We start from the raw sequence: 17243 nt of genomic DNA, 5'->3' as shown, positions 1-17243 counted from the left end.
CATCTGTAAATACTCATCTGTATTGTTTATTGTTCATCTGGGTTTAATAAAGACACTACTATTGACTTTATCATTATTAAGAGCAGAGACTCAAGACAGGGATAGTGAATGATAGCTTCAGCCTGTCCCTCACACAAAGCTATTGATTGGCCTCAGAAGATATGGAACATATCACACAAGCTATTTGGACTTAATCACTTAATTAATAACGTTTATGGCATTTATGTCTAGCGGCCCCTGATAACTGTCTAACTTTAATGTATGGAAAATAATAACTTGCATATTTACATATGCTGCTAAACATCATATTTTGTGTTCCAAGAAGCAATTAAATCATGAGGTTTTGGAATGATGTAAAAGTGAGTAAAAATTACAGATGACCAAACTCACTTTCATCCCTATTGTGTGGCATCTCAGTTTCACAATATAAATGTTGTGAATTTGATCACTCTTCTAGCCGTTGTGCATCCTTATGTACTTTTTTGTCTTTTTCAGTTTTCTTTTTTTGATCACTTTGCCTGTGTTAAAGCTAACTGCATTACATTTGCACAGGTGAGTATTTTTATTGGAATTTTACTGTTTCACCGCCATTTCCTTGTAACAACTTAGACAAATCAGACACAATATAATAATAATTGTTATATTTAACAAATAATCTTTAAAATTCACTCTGGGATCTAAGGCCATAGAAAAGACCCACAGCCCTTAAAACAGATTTTGTATCAATTTATGGACGAACTGATCGATAAATGAACATGCACCCAAGGACACTGTATGAATGATTTACTGTCTTGTGTACTAGTATGTCTTTGATACTACAGTATGCATAATATTATACAATAAATGGTAAAAGTAACCCCACCTGTATCGTGTTTCCTATCTAATTAATCCTCATTTAATGACTCACACTTTAGTGCACATCACCTTCTCTTAGAATGCAGTGTGTGTTTTTTATATCTATCCGAGTATAAATGGACACAAACGGCAAGGCGTAGGTCTAACCATACTTGAGATAGCGTCATAAATCGCTTAGAAACCAACCCGCTTAGAAATTCCCCTTTTCTTATTGGTTGAGCCAACCCTGCTTTAAATGGCCTCTACACAAGCCCTTCCCTCTCTTGGCCTTCTTGGCACGTTCGGGGTCCTGTGCTGTCCTGCGTGTTCTCAGCAGGACCCAGGGCAGCAGGCTTTGACTCACAACCAGCCATGTGTTCATGGAGAGAGAGAGCTGAAGTCTCAGGGGTGCGAGGGCCGCGTCCATGCACTTCGTAAATGTACGGGGTGCTAGGGATAGGCCGAACGGTAGTACTGTGTATTGATATGCCTGGCCCTCGAAGGCAAATTTGAAGAATCGCCTGTGATGTGACACTATTTGTTTTTGGAAAAAGGCGTCTTTCAGATCTATTGACATAAACCAGTCTCCCTGGCGCACTTGCGGGAGGATTTTCCTGGTTGTCAGCATTCTGAACTGGCGCTTCATAAGCACTCTGTTCAGCTGTCGCAGATCTAGAATGGGTCTGAGACCCCCGTCTTTTTTCGGTACCAGAAAATATCTGCTGTATAGCCCCCCTTCGCTCTGAGCCTGAGATAAAGGTTCTATGGCCCCTTTGCTCAGCAGTTTCGCTATTTCGGCTCGAAGTAGATGAGATACTTCATTGTTTACCGTGGTTTCGACTCGCGCCGTGTAACGGCGGGGATGTCGAGCGAACTGAAGCGAATAGCCTCTTTTTATAGTGTTCAACACCCATTCTGATACCCCGGGAAGCTTTGCCCACGGCTCTGCGTGAATAGCTAGAGGTAGAATGAAAACCGGGCTCTGGCCGCGGCATAGTGGCGGCCGCAGAGCTTCGGTGTGCTGAGACATAAACACTGTGTTTACAGTGTGCGAGGCGGGAGGCGCGCCGATCACGGCGGGCAGCCTGGTCGCGCGCGAATACTCTATGACAGATTGTGGAGAGAGAGCGAGCGGGACAAACCCCATGGGGTTGAGCGTGTCTGAGAGGGAATGTGGGCGCGGGACAGCGGGCACACTCACTGCACTGAAAACACCGTCGGCTTGTGCTGACTGAATGTGTGTCGGTTTCATTTTTACAGACACCGAGGGACACGTATCTTGTAGTGTTTGTGGGCACTGTGTCGTGGGCACATTCACTACATTTTTTTTTTCCACAATCGACATTAGTCGATTTTATTTGTGCTAGCCCTGAACTGTGGCGGGCTGTGTCTGTATGTGGGAATGGGCACTGAGACGTGGGCATTCTTACAACACTCATAACACCATCGGCCGTGGCCGGAATACCAGAAAATACACTCTTTTTTGGGATTTATCTGGGTCGCCGTAAAAATGGCGTTTGTGTGCAGGCAAGCGGGCTGTGGTACCGGCTTATTTACTGCGAAATACACTGGAACAGTCACATTGTTTGGAACTGAACGAGCGAGAAGTTTCGGTGGAGTCTGGCCGCGGCGAGACTTAAACACCGTGGGTCTTAGCTAACTGTATGTGTGTTGGTTTCGTTTTACAGAAACCGTGGTACATGCAGTGTGTAGTGTTTGTGGGCACTGGGTTGTGGGCACATTCACTACATTTAATGCACAAATGACATGAGTCACCTCATTTGTGCGAGCCCTGCACTGTGGCGGGCTGTGTTTGTGTGTAGAAATGAACACTGGGCTGTAGGCATTTTTATTACACTCATAACACCATCCGCTGTGGACGGAATACCAGAAAATACACTGCTTATATTATTTTTCTGGGTCGCCGTGGAAACAGCATTTGTGTGCAGTCAAGCGGGCCATGGTACCGGCTTGTTTACTGCAAAATACACTGGAACAGTCGCATTTTCTGGAACTGAACGAGCGAAAGTTCGGTGGAAGTCTGGCCGCGGCGAGACTTTTTTTTATTATTATTTTTTTTTAATCTGCTGCGAGAGCTGGGGTCGAACACGGGTCTCTCGTGCAGATAAGAGAGCGTCATCACAGTTTTGTGTGTGTATTGGCGTTTGTTTGCAGGCGTGCGTGTTATACAACAGGCTCATTGCCGCAATATTGACATTTTCAGCCGCTCAGACTACGAGGAGCTGAGAAATGTTTGAGAAATGGAGATTGGTCCGGCCTCGGCGGGACCAAAACACACTCTTTCCCAAAACACACTCTTTCCTCATTTCGCCGGTGACGCATGTCCATGGGGTGCGGGGTAGCTTTCTTATAACGTAAAGAAAGCTAGCCGCGCCGCAGTTTTGATGCTGGCCCGTTTCCCTGACGACTCGCGGGCAGAGGGGGGAGGTCCACAGAGCTCGCCCAATCCTCACTGTCCGACGCCAGGATAGAGCAGCTGGCCTTCTCTACAGATGCAGCTATCTCGTCGTCCTTAACGGCGGAAGTGGCGGCGCGTGGCGGCCGTTGACCATCAGCGAGCGACTCGAGTGAAGCTGGTGAAGCTGGTGAAGCTGGCGGGCGAACCGGCGAGCTTTCACGGGCTGGAGAAGGCTCGCGGACCCGCTGAGTACAGCGCTTTTACGGCGCGGCACTACAGCGGGCGGAAGAGCAGGCTCTGAGAAGGATGCCAGGCGAGTCCTCAGAGTCACCATGGGCATCAGCTCGTAATGAGGGCATTCGCCGTCAGCGAGCGCGAGAGCCGCCGTTATCCTCACCCAGGCAGGAAGCGCAGATGACGGTCCCCGTCGCTGAGTGTGGCTCGGCACGAGCCGCAGGATCTTTGCATCTTTAAAAAGACGCAGCTCTTTTAGGAGAGAGAGAGAGATACAGTGAGAGTGTGAGTCGCAGCGGCGAACACACACTCTAAGCAGTGAAAGGATATAGACGCCGGAAAGCGCAGCAGGTACGGCGGCTGAAGGCGGCGATGTGAAGGCCAGCGGCTTCAGGCTCGAAGGCTCGTCCAGCAGAAGGCATTCTGTCAATGGCGCAGCTTCTCACTCCGGATCCAGCGTTGCAGTAGTGCTTCACTGAAGAGATGAAAATCAGTTTGTATCAGGCTGTCGAGCATATTTATAGGCCAAGGCCACGCCTATTATGGCGGGACGTGACGAAATGGGCGCGAAGCGCCCCCATTGTGTATCACATCACGCAGGGCCTCTCTCGATAGGCTGCTGCTGTTGCCGCAGGGCAGCCAATAGGCGCGCGAGCCGTCTTGCCTATGTCTGCATGCTGCCGCACAGCGTTTGAAGTGGTTTCAATTGTTCTGAAAAATAACTTTGCAGAGATCTTTGATGCCAGAAATAATTAGACTTTATTTTCGAACGCCGTTCCGTTCCATAGAACGACGCTCTAACGCTCTGGCCCTCCGGCCCACTGGCCCTCTGGCCTTCCAGTGCGCTCCTGAGTATTTTTGGGTTCAGACTTTATACATACATCTTCTCCCATAGAAGGTAACACACCCTATAGATAGTTTTGGGTAAATATCTCATACCATGTGACTTCTCAGAATAGAATTGACATTTCAGGGTCTTTTTACAGAAGGTCTTGTAGCTTTCAAAGTCACCTAGACAGAGTCGTATTAGAGGAAACTCATACAAGAAATAATTGTGTCCAAATATATAGCTAAATTACTTAGTTTCTAAATAATAAAATCTTCAAAACGCTTTACATTAATTCAAAATTAAGGATAATTTTTGGCTTCAATATCTTATGGAAAAGAGGTTTTCCCCATAGCGTAAGATATTAAGCAGTACGAGAGATACTCTCGTAAGAGAACTCAACTGCAAATAACAAATCCAATCACTGTGTGCACCAGTGGAGTTTTGCTGGCATCCAATGGGGAAAAAGTTGTAAATAAAATAATGTTCATAAATAATTTTCATAAACTTAAACCTATATAACTTTTTGGGGGATTTACTTATATACTGCATATATTTTTTTAATTCAGCTATAATTTGCCAATGGTCTTTAAAATTAGACCAAACTTAAGTCTGTGCACCCAGGCTTCAAATTTTTATGACATTTTTTGAGTGTAACTTTTTTTAATTGATGCACAAGGGCTAGTCAGATATGTGAGAGTGTTGTCAGTTAGACTTACAGTGAGATGTCATATAGTATATCCTAAAGAGATCGCAAGGGTTCAGATTATTTGGTAATTCCAACAGAGATTTATCTTAGTCAATAAGATTGACTATACTGTTATCAACTTAAATGGGGTACAACGACATAAATTGCTGCTTAACCACTGTAGTATGATGCATTGTTAGAGAAATTAACTTGCTAAGGACGATTGTTTCCTACAACTGATGTAACATGGTTGCACATCCATCACTTGCACCGAGTTGATTCAAAAATTTAGAACTGTCAATGAAGTCACACGCAGATGGACACACACAGTGTGAAATAACTTCTGCTAATTAATTAATTTGAGATCTTGAATTAATGTATTTTTAATAAATTATTATTATTATTATTATTATTATTATTTTTATTATAGTTAATTCTCACAAACAACAGAAAGCCATTCTTTTTTTTTAATCACATTAAAGGGATAGTTCACCCAAAAATTAAAGTTCTGTCAGCAATTTCAGAATTATGGAGGGTATTTACTCACCCTCATGTTGTTCCAACCCCGTAAGACCTTCGTTCATCTTCGGAACAAGATTTAAGATATTTTTGATGAAATCTGAGAGCTGGATCACTCCTCAATACTAGTCCATAGGCTTCTTCAGGGATTGAAACTTGCCGGCCTCGAAAAGTTATTAAAGACATCGTTAAAATAGTCCAAGTGACTACAGTGGCTCAATATTAAGTTTATCAAGCGACGAGAATACTTTTTGTGCGCAAAAACAAACATAAATAACGACTTTATTTCAACTATTCATTTCCTTCTAGGGCCTCTAGTCATTTAAACCTGTGTAATTGCATAGAGCTACGTCACACGTAGGCTCACTATTGGCCGACGCTGGTCATGTGTGTGATGCGTGTGACGTACAACAACAGAAGCGTACGCTGTTAAACTAGTAACCTGACTCGAGGCCCAGAGAGAAGGAAATGAATAGTTGAAATAAAATCGTTATTTTTGGGGGGTTTTGCGCACAAAAAGTGTCCTTGTCGTTTGATAAACTTAAGACTGAGCCACTGTAGTCACGTGGACTATTTTAACGATGTCTTTAATAACTTTTCAAGGCCGGCAAGTTCAATCCCTGAAGAAGCCTATGGAGGAGTGATCCAGCTCTCAGATTTCATCAAAAATATCTTAATTTGTGTTCCGAAGATGAACGAAGGTCTTACTGGGTTGGAACAACATGAGGGTGAGTAAATACTGACAGAATTTTAATTTTTGGGTGAACTTACCCTTTAACATGCAGTGTGTAGGTGGCATACATTGTATTTATTTATGTAGTTCATTCATCTTTGTCATTTTGCTTTATTTGATGTTTGATTCATCACGGGTTCCCTTATGCACACACACTCTTCAAAAACAGATCTGATTGTTAACACAATAAGACATTGTTGTAAACTTCTTCCTTCTTCAGTGTAGAAAAACTCAGAAGCGAAAACCAGGAGACTTATTTAAGCAGGATTCTTTATTTGCTGTAGTCTGCTTAGTACCCAAGTCAAGTCAAGTCTAGTCTAAGGCAGTATACATTGAGTTCATATATACATTTCAAGGGGGAGGGATTACATTGTGATGAACAAAGCATGTAAATGAGCTGAGACAACGAGAACAGGAAAGGCATAGACTTCTCGTACTGAGATGAGACAAATGGTCTCAGTAATAAAATAACAGGTGTTCAAACTTGCTCAGCATGACTCTTCACCCGGTAAACAACGAGAACAGGAAAAGCCTAGCCTTCTCGTACTGAGATGGGACAGTCAGGAATATCCCGCTGGGAACCCCTACCGTTTGCAGAGATTTCCTGGTCTCATCATTTCTAAACTTTCTCAATATAAAATACTATTGTATTGGAAATCTAAATTAAACATTTAAATAAATTTGTAATCCTACATTTCCCCCTTTGAGAGTTCTAAATAACTCTCACAAAATACAAATTTAGACACTTAAAAGTAGAATTCTTGTAACTTGTGATCATTACAGGCTCATGCTTCTGTGTTGCTGTTTCTGCAATTGCATGCTGACACAGAAACAAACATGCAAATTTAGGGTCCGTGAAGTTCTTAAGGGTAATAGTCTTTTCTCTTTGGAACTGTCATTTCTTTGTGAGGGGCGCGAGTCATTTGTTGAATGAAACACTTGATACTGTGGACGCATAGATAGTACGCTAGTAGAAGAAATAACAGCAGAATTGCTATTTCCTTTATCCACAGCCAGGGTTTCCCAATCAAGTTTCCGAACCATGAAAAATTAACTTCAGTCATCTGGTGTAATTTTGCTGAAAGATCAAGAATGTCTTTTTGGATTTTGTTCAAGTTCTCTGTTGGAACCATTAACCCGGTGCAGCACTCAGGTCCGATGATGGTGCAGGCTCCTCCTTGCGTTGCTAGAATGTAATCCAAGGCCACTCTGTTCTGTAAGTTCATTATCTTGTGCGAAGCGAGAGTGTCTGTGATGTTACTGGTACGACAATCTTGATCATGTTGATGGATGGCTGCAGGTTTCGTATGTGAGTCTCTGCGTTATGTATTTTTTTTCTTTTTCTTTTCTTTTTCCTTTTGTGATAGTTGGCTCAGAAGTGGGTCAAGTTGTTTCTTGAGGTTTTCTTGTGGCTTCATACGCAGATGACGAGGTCAGTGCGTATGGGTCTCGGGAAGTCATCAGTGGTATCTGCACAGAGTAAGAAAGAAAACAAAAGACAGGAGAGCAGTATTTGTTCAAACACTAGGGTTGTAAACTTTTCCGAGTCTGCTAAGCAGTAGAGCAGTATTTGTTCAAACACTAGGGTTGTAAACTTTTTCTGGGTCTGCTATTGTCGTTCCATCTTTCCCTATTTCTAATTCCTTTGACAACTAAAGAACGCAGTGAGGTGAGGATGGATTAATGGATGGGAAGGCCTATGAGGGATTCTTCACCGAAGGGTTGGCCACCGACGCCTGTTGCAATCGGTTCTTCCCTCGGCTCCCCACTGGTTCGTGTCCTATCCTATCCCTGTAGGTGGGGGAACACTTTACAGTGTGTACAATTAGTCCAGGTTTTCCTTCCCTGACACAATACTGCAACTGCTGTAATCAACATCACTTGATGTGGCCCATGCCACTTTGGTTCTAATGGAGGAAAACGTCTTTGTACAGATCAATTATTGATTCAGGAGGCATAATTTTCTTCTGTGCTGCACCACCTGAACAAACTTGTACAGTTGCATAGAAACAAGCCGGTTTAGCTGCCATATCAGCAAGAGCATTACCTTTAGCTTCCGTAGTATTAGTTGTGAGATGTGCTTTCACTTTGATCACTGCTAATTTCTTTGGAAGTTTCATGGAAAACATTAGATCTTTCACTAATTCAGCATGCTTAATGGGGGATCCCGCAGAAGTTAGAAACTGCCTGGTTTGCCAAATGACACCAAAATCATGAATTACCCCAAAAGCATATCTGGAATCTGTGTAGATATTAGCAACTGATCCGGAAGCTAGCGTGTATGCTCTTGTTAGGGCTACTAGTTCTGCAGCTTGAGCTGAAAAATGATCTGGAAGACGTCCTGAAGCTAACACTTCCGTGATGGACGTTACTGCATAACCTGCTCGTCTGTTACCTTTTTCTTTTACTTCACTCATATGTGTATATGTAAGCGTAACACAATCGTGAGTAATTTCTCCTTCATCCTCTAACAAAACTTCAGTCATAGCAGACATCATACATGAGGACGGATTTGTGACAGGTGCACGCTGTAATACAATATTTGGCATTATTGTGGACACTGCATGAGGGCTTTTTTTCATTTACAGTCTGATCTAACACTATTAATGATGAAAGGCCTGTGCTGTAAAATAACATTTAAGGCTGTGAGTCTACTTTAACCAGTGTCCCCCAAAGGAAAAACTGAGATAGTCACTTTCCTTTTGTTCTATAAAACAAAAAACAGAAGTCTTTTATCTCTGTTGCAAGTTAGTGGGGAAATTAAGCACTCACAGCCCAAATGGTTAACACGTCAACCAGCTGCCCCAGTTTAATGATGAGGGGAGGGGCTGCTTCATAGTAGCAAGCAGACTGAGTAGGAGCTGAGTAACATTGTTAACTTGTTTAAAGTTATTTTTGTTTTTCCTACACTCTTTTCCCCAATGTCCATGTTTACCACAATAATAACAACTACTGCCCTCTCTCTTAGGACATTTGCGTTTCTGTTGATTCTCTGTGTTGACCTTAAAGGATGCTGTTGCAATTTTTACTCTTTCCTTGACATCAGAGTCTCTTTCCCATGCAGCCAAACTGTCTAAGTTGTTTTGTATGGTTCTAGTGGACCATGTTAAGTCTAAAAAAGGCAATGCTCTTCTATGTTCTGACAACAGACCATCAAACCATGTGCGAACTAGGGGACCATTATCTTCTAGCACCTTCTCTGAAGTGCCAGCTATACCACTGTATGCTGCTGCTGACTGGCAAAATCTTTGAGTGTATTCACTAACAGTTTCACCCTTCTTCTGTAAACAACTAGTGATCTTCGACCAGTCAATTTTAGGTCCAACAATCTTCTTCAACGCTTTCAGAACTCCCTCTCTCAATTCATCTTTTCTGGCATGTTGTAGTTCAGAAGTAACAGCAGACTCAAAACCGTTGAATTCAGATTCAGTTAGAATTTGTGACATCAGCTGTGTGACTTCTGCCAACGACATGTCGTAAAGACGCATTTTACTGATCAATGCCCTTCTAAATTCAGAAACATCAGTGCGTACTGAAGGTAAGCTTTGGGATAGTCTTTCTATGTCTCTAGGTCCGAGTGCTTTGGCAACAGTTTGGTTTTGGACAACAGAAGAGTTGGGAGGAACACTTTCAGTTCTCTCAATTCCCTGAGATCTTCTTGCGACACATACCTTTACTGCATCTACAGGCTTATCAGTTACTGATGGGATGTCTACATCTGTTTCAAAGAATGCTTGTAAGTCAGGATAAGTTTCATCTGACTGTTGGTCTTCTGAGTCACATTTGGTTGAGGCCTTGTTATGGCCCACCTTAGTGTGCATTTGTTTGTTCTGTTCTTTTAATTTAGCTATACACCTAGATTGTTCTTGTGCAATGGATAAGCTAAATTCCCTATGGCAACAGATTATGCCTTTCATGTTTTTCTTTCTGATACATGCACCTAACACCTTCTTGCATTCTTCAATAGACCAAATCTTATCTGGATGAATCTCATATTTCTGTGTTAGTTCTTGTCTAACTTTTTCAGTGACTATTAGATCCATCTGTTCTCCTAACACTGTTTTAATTTCGCTATCTGACCACACAGGATTAGCAAGACCACCTTTTTTAGTTGTGGAGATTAGTCTAGCACTTTTCTTAATCATTTTGTGGATTTCTCTGTTACCACACAAACAAACACTAAAAGTTCTCTGATCCACAGAAGGGTACACTCGTTAACACAGATTACTGTTGTTAATGCTAACCTTCTCTGCCTAAAGCAAAGGATACACAAATTACTAGCAATTTATGCTAAAATCTTGCCTGAAAAACCCTGCCTGAAAAAAACATTTGCCACTTCCCTGGCAAAGCAGAGGATAAAACAATATTAACATGTACGTTAATCTTCCCTGCCTGAAAACAGAGGGTACAATATATTAGCACTTGATGCTAATCTTCCCTAATTTTATAGAGGATAAAACAAACAAAAACACAAAATCTTCTCTGATCAAAAGAGGCTACACTCGATAGCACAGTTAACCTTCCTTGCCCAGAGCAAAGGGTAACACACAAAATATTAGCACGTTACACTAATCTTCTCTAAAAGGAAATGCAAAGGATCTTTCACCTTCCTAACTTTTAGAGGATAAACACATCCCTGTTTGAACAGAGGTTCACCAATATTAACACGTAATGTTAACCTTCCCTGCCTGAAAACAGAGGGTACAATATATTAGCACTTGATGCTAATCTTCCCTAATTTTATAGAGGATAAAACACTTCCCTGGCAAAGCAGAGGGTAAACAGTATTAACATGTACGTTAATCTTCCCTGCCTGAAAAACAGAGGATACATTTCATCTCTAAAGCAACTTTAGAGGATAACTTTAGTTAACAAACCCTACAGCTGTCTGTTAACTTCTTCTCTGATGGCACAGAGGATAATTTTTACTGGATTTTCAACGGTTCTTTGAATGGAGTGAAACTCACCAAATTTTTGTTGTATGGAAAAATTCCGTCTGGAAAACTCAGTCAGAGATCTTTGTTGAGCTTTGTTCTGGAACTCAGTTAGCTTTGTTGAGATCTTTGTTGAGATTCCGTTCTGGAACACAGTCAGCTTTGTTGAGATCTTTGTTGAGCTTTGTTGAGATCTTTCTGGATTCAAAAGATTCAGTCTGGAACTGGAAAGTCAGATCTTTGTTGAGATCTTTGAGCTTTGAAGTTTCAAAAGCTCATTCTTTGTTGAGTTTCAGTTTCTCCATCCGGGTCACAGGCACCATTTGTTGTAAACTTCTTCCTTCTTCAGTGTAGAAAAACTCAGAAGCGAAAACCAGGAGACTTATTTAAGCAGGATTCTTTATTTGCTGTAGTCTGCTTAGTACCCAAGTCAAGTCAAGTCTAGTCTAAGGCAGTACACATTGAGTTCATATATACATTTCAAGGGGGAGGGATTACATTGTGATGAACAAAGCATGTAAATGAGCTGAGACAACGAGAACAGGAAAGGCATAGACTTCTCGTAGTGAGATGAGACAAATGGTCTCAGTAATAAAATAACAGGTGTTCAAACTTGCTCAGCATGACTCTTCACCCGGTAAACAACGAGAACAGGAAAAGCCTAGCCTTCTCGTACTGAGATGGGACAGTCAGGAATATCCCGCTGGGAACCCCTACCGTTTGCAGAGATTTCCTGGTCTCATCATTTCTAAACTTTCTCAATATAAAATACTATTGTATTGGAAATCTAAATTAAACATTTAAATAAATTTGTAATCCTACAACATATAAATTGAAATGAAGATAGAATATGCTGCACGTTAATTTTCTTATTATTGCCAAGAGCATGATCTCAAGAAACTATACTCCTAACCACATGCTGAGAGCTGAAGTTCCAACCACACAAGTTTGTGGTGGTGTTTATAGATGGAACAATGGTTTCGGGGAAATAGAATAGTTGAACTATGTTGCTAAATATTAAACGTGTGACTATAGTTGGCTAACAATGCTAATAGGAAACACACCCTTGTTTGATAAAAACAAAAACAAAAAACCTTTTAAAAACCTGCATTTTCACACTTTACATTTTACGATTCTAGTGATGCTCCTTGAGGATATACAAATGTAGAATTGTGTTCTGCTTTTGAATGTATTGAAATCAGTGTGTAAGAAAGCTGGAGCAATACTGCATGCGAAGCTCAAAGTGTGAAACAAACTGTCATGTATTTGCATGATCAAGAATGATGCTTTTTAACCCAGCAGTAAAACCTTTCCTTGACAGTCTTAAGTGGTGCCCTTCCCATGAACTCCTGATATGGTTTAAGTGGGAGAGAGCCATACACGAATACACACACTGCTGGCCTGTGTGCCGTGAGCCATTGATGAAATATTTATACATCTTTTATGAGACTAGGATGTGATCACTCCATCAGCAGGAATAATAAGAAGCTTCATATTACTTTCTGTTAAGACAAACGAAGGGATGGCATGAGAGAAAGACAGAATCACTTCAAAAAGTACTGTAATTCTTACTCGTTTTTACAGTATTTTACCATGACTTCAGGAAGTTCTTAAGCATTATGTCAAATCAGAGCGGTTTTATATTTACTTATTGATTTACTTTTCTGTGTTTTATCACACAGGGTGACGAGGTCTTAACCGTCATAAAGATGAAGGCCCAATGGCCAGCCTGGCAACCCCTCAATGTGTGAGTAACTGTCATATTATTTGTGTGTGTGTGTGTGTGTGTGTGCGCGCTAGTGTTATATCTTTCCTCTGTAGAATGTTTAATTAAAATACAAACTAAAGCGTTAAAGGTGAAATATTCCAGTTTAATATGCATATACAAGTATGTCACTTATAGGTTGTCTTGCAAAGCATCATTACTGTGGCTCTTTGGCACTTTCAACACATTGCTTTTTGTTTGAGTTCTTCTGATTTAACCAATATTGTGATGTGGACAGGACTACTTAATTGTTTGAGTAATGGCAGACCGAAAGTGATTGGGAAACATCTCATTGTAACTTTGGTTCCTTGAATAAGGAACAAGACAGTGCTCCCTATAGCCGCAAGTGCCAGAGTGGTGTGTGCTCTAAGGTCTAGAGGCAAAGATAAGTGTTGAGAATCTGTTCTTGATCCTTTGAGAGGTCCCGGGCTTGTGGATGGATCCCTGGAAGTGTGTTCTACTGCCGAGGCAGCAGACTGTGTGCCTATGGATAATATTAGACTCACACTCGATGCCGGCATGGGTGTTTCCTGCTTGTGTTCTGCTCGTCAACAGAACTACACTTGTCAAGAGTGTGTGTCAGTCAACACAATCCAAGATGGGCATTATAGGCCCCCATACTTTTTCTGCACCAGAACAGAAAGTATCGGCTATAGAAGCTGGACTTCCTTTGAGACAGAGACATTTCCTCTATGACTCCAAATGAAAGAATTTCCTGCCCCAAAACAAGAGCTTCCTGAATGGCAACAATCTTGGGGAGCACTCCATTAAAACGAGCAGCAGTAAAATCACACCAACATTGTATGGCATATCCCGGTTTTAGATTTCAACGAACCTTTGATGACATTTTGCAGAACTCTCTAAACTGCCCGATGAACACAGAGAGGCATCTCAGGCATGGGACACGAATCCTGGACTCCAAAAGCCTTGTAGAAGTACATTGTCATATGGGGAATACAATCAGTCTGTGGTCGTCAAAGACATGTTGTGATGGACCTAACAGCCTATATGAGGCAACATGGTCGCCTGAACATGTACTATGGAGACCCTGAAGTGTATGCAACCTGTACATGATAGGTAGGTATTGGTATTGAGCCTATGTGTGAAGCATACTTTCCTGGACAGGACCCTGAAGTGACTTGAGTAGCAGGGAGAGTCTCTACAGGAAGTTCTACAGGAAGAACTCTGCAACAGGTGCACAGCATGAACCATGGGGGCACCACTCACTGTGGACACAACGTTGCAGACATTTGGCACACAGTCTGCTGTCTTCCAAGGTGCATGTTGCACCGGAATTAACATAAGACCTCTGAGGGTAACAAGGATAAAATCAGCTTTTCCTTACTAACAGATTATGGATGCAGACCGCATCTTCTATTCACAACATTATTTTCATGTAAGCAAGTCACAACTACTAAAAATTCATGATTAAACTGCTGTCGTTCGAAAGCGGCATACGGCGGAGCTGGCAAGCAATATCATTCATGAGCAACCAATCACATGAACCAAATGTAGCACAAGCTTCAAATCAATCGCATGTGGAAGGGAGAATGCGAGAGATAGGGTTAACCATCTGCTCCTTCCTGACTCAAGCTCACCAATTCTACTCCTTTCCTCGAAAAGAAACAAGTCTAGAGCAAGGTAATTATTCTAAGCATGTAAAAACAAAATACAATAATAGCTCAAATTGAGCCACAAGAAGCCATGCATCCCATCCTCTCTTGAAGGCATCGGCCTGCCTGCTGCCAAACTCTTCAGGGCTACACAATCACAAATACTCACGTGTAAATTCAACGGAAGAAAATGGTGCACAGAGTCTGGTGAGAGAAAGGAATACCGTCTGCTCACTCTCATAGTCTCAAGCTCAGCTTCAGGTACCCAGGGCTAAGGGTCATGCTGTCACAGTGTCTGGTTGTGTTTCCCTGGGGTTCACTAGAGGTCCTCGTTTTCACGGTGTCATACACAATAGACTACATTTCCCAGCATTCTGTTCTGCCACTCATCTGTTCATTGCACACAGCTGTTTCCCATTTCCTTGTTAGTTCTGTGTGTATATACACCCTGTCTGTTTCAGTGTTTGTCATGGCCAAGCTCACAAGCACTGTCAGGGGGTGGTGGATCTTCATGATTCTATCTATACTGCAATGGAATGCAAGAAGTCTAATTGCTAATGGACAGGAATTTAAACGTTTTATCTCAAACTTACAAAATAAACCTAATATTATATGCATACAGGAAACATCGTTAAAACCACAATGGGACTTTGCAATTCAGGGTTATACAGCAATTAGGAATGACAGGGTGAATGGAAAAGGTGGTGGGGTAGCAACGTTTGTGCTAAATGGAATAAGGTTTGGTTTAATGAGCATAGGAAAAGAAAATGAAACGGTAGTAGTCAAATGCTGGACAGGAAGAGATGAATTAACAATACTTAATTATTATAACCCTTGTAATAGATTAAATATAGAAACATTGAATAATCTGTATGGGCAAACACAGGAGAAAGTGATTTGGTGCGGTGATTTTAATGCACAAAGTACACTATGGGGAAGTAAAAAGACAGATATTAATGGATTAATTATAGAGGAATTCATTGTAGATAGAGGATTAGTCTGCATGAATGATGGAAGTGGCACCAGATATAACAGTGTTCAAAATACAGAAAGTGCAATTGACTTAACATTAGAATCGCGAGGAAGAGCAGGCATAACCATATGGGAAGTGTTAAATAAATCATCAGGAGGTAGTGATCACTACCCTATAATAGTTAAGATTAGTAGAGATACATCATGAGGAAAACTCAAGAATTAAAAGGTGGAAATTAGATGGAGCAGATTGGGATGCATTTCAAAAATTATGTAAGGATAAATGTGAGAGTTTAATTGAAGAAGATTTATCAGATGGGGATCAATTTAATAAAAAAATTGGTGGAAGTCATTATAAATACAGCAGAGCAAACGATACCAAGAAGCACAGGGAACAGAGTGAAAAAGAATGTACCATGGTGGGATGTAAATTGTAGCAAAGCTGTTAAAAGAAGAAACAAGGCTTTTAGGCAATTAAAAAAACATCATTCACTAGAGACATTAATTAATTTTAAAAGATCACAGGCCATAGTCCGGAAGACTATAAGAACAACAAAACGTGCATACTGGAGGGAATACTGCGATAAGATTGGAAGAGAAACATCACTGGCTGATATATGGGGAATGGTTAGGAAAATGAGTGGAATCTGAAGGAGTTAAATAATGCCAGTCTTAATAAGTGGCAGTAAAACAGCAAACAATAATGTAGATAAGGCAGAAATGCTGGCAGAAACTTTAGTTAAAGTACATAGTTCAGATAATTTATTAGTCGAAGCCAAAAATTAGAACTGGGTCATATAACTACCGCCTCTCATCTGATCACAGTGTTGCACAGCTATTGGAAGAGGTGAGAGAGACCAGATGAAGAAAAAAGTGAGATTTATAATATTTTTTATTACTAAGTAAGTAGTAAGAGTCAACTTTAAACACCTTTAATATGTTTATAATATTTAGGTAGTTGAATAATGAATTAAATTATTAAATTATCATTGGTTTTATGTATAAATGTATTATAAATATATACATTAAAACCCATTTATTCACCCCATGTTGTTCCAAACGTATATCTCTCTTCCATTCAACATGAGGAAATACCAAATGTTCACATTTTTTAAGTTAATGTGGACAAACTCTGTCAATCTCCAAACACAACAAAAAGAACTATAAAAACACACATTTCTAACCATAGCTTAATGTGATATTCCCCTCTGCTTTGGTTCTCAAATCTTATTTGCATTATTACATTCATCAAGATGTATCAAGGCAGTTCTATCTTCAATAATGATGTCACGGAACCAGTGATATTTGATTTTACTGACATCAAACCCAGAGCATATACTGTATGTTTTAAAATAAATCACATTACTGATGTTTAGATCTAACGATCACTCAGTCAGATCAGATTTTACATTACAAGTTTGCTAGCTACCTTTGAGCTACTGAAATCGCCTATCTGTTCAGCAGAAAAAATGCCATCTCTGTGTCTGTCTTCAATTCCTTTAGATCTTGGATGTGCCACCTTTTCTCAAAAGCCATGCCCATATTTACTCTCATTTTAGCACAGGCTCTGTCACTTTCCCTTTTTTACAGCAAGTTCTCCGCAGTTCAAGGTTTCTTGTTTTTAACAACTGGTGATTCCCAAGATGTCAACAATGATTGCTGTTTAGACCTTTCTAGATTAAAAGCAGCCATCTTAATGAAAAATT

At 40.9% G+C, this 17243-nt stretch overlaps 1 protein-coding gene across 1 annotated transcript in view; it reads left to right on the top strand.

Annotated features, from left to right (window-relative positions):
- The window catches only part of spon1a (spondin 1a), a 509033-nt gene that overhangs the window by 335473 nt on the left and 156317 nt on the right, over positions 1-17243 (top strand). The window contains exon 7 of the mRNA XM_077248223.1: positions 12870-12934. Coding sequence (XP_077104338.1) covers positions 12870-12934 — 65 coding nt within the window. The remainder of the gene's footprint in view (positions 1-12869; positions 12935-17243) is intronic.

The sequence above is a fragment of the Siphateles boraxobius genome, unplaced genomic scaffold (genome assembly GCF_051911475.1).
Source record: "Siphateles boraxobius isolate OS27281-9 unplaced genomic scaffold, OSU_SipBor_1 30, whole genome shotgun sequence".
NCBI lineage: Eukaryota > Metazoa > Chordata > Actinopteri > Cypriniformes > Leuciscidae > Siphateles > Siphateles boraxobius.
Note: the sequence above shows the minus strand (reverse complement) of the source record. Positions and strands in the feature narration are given on the sequence as shown.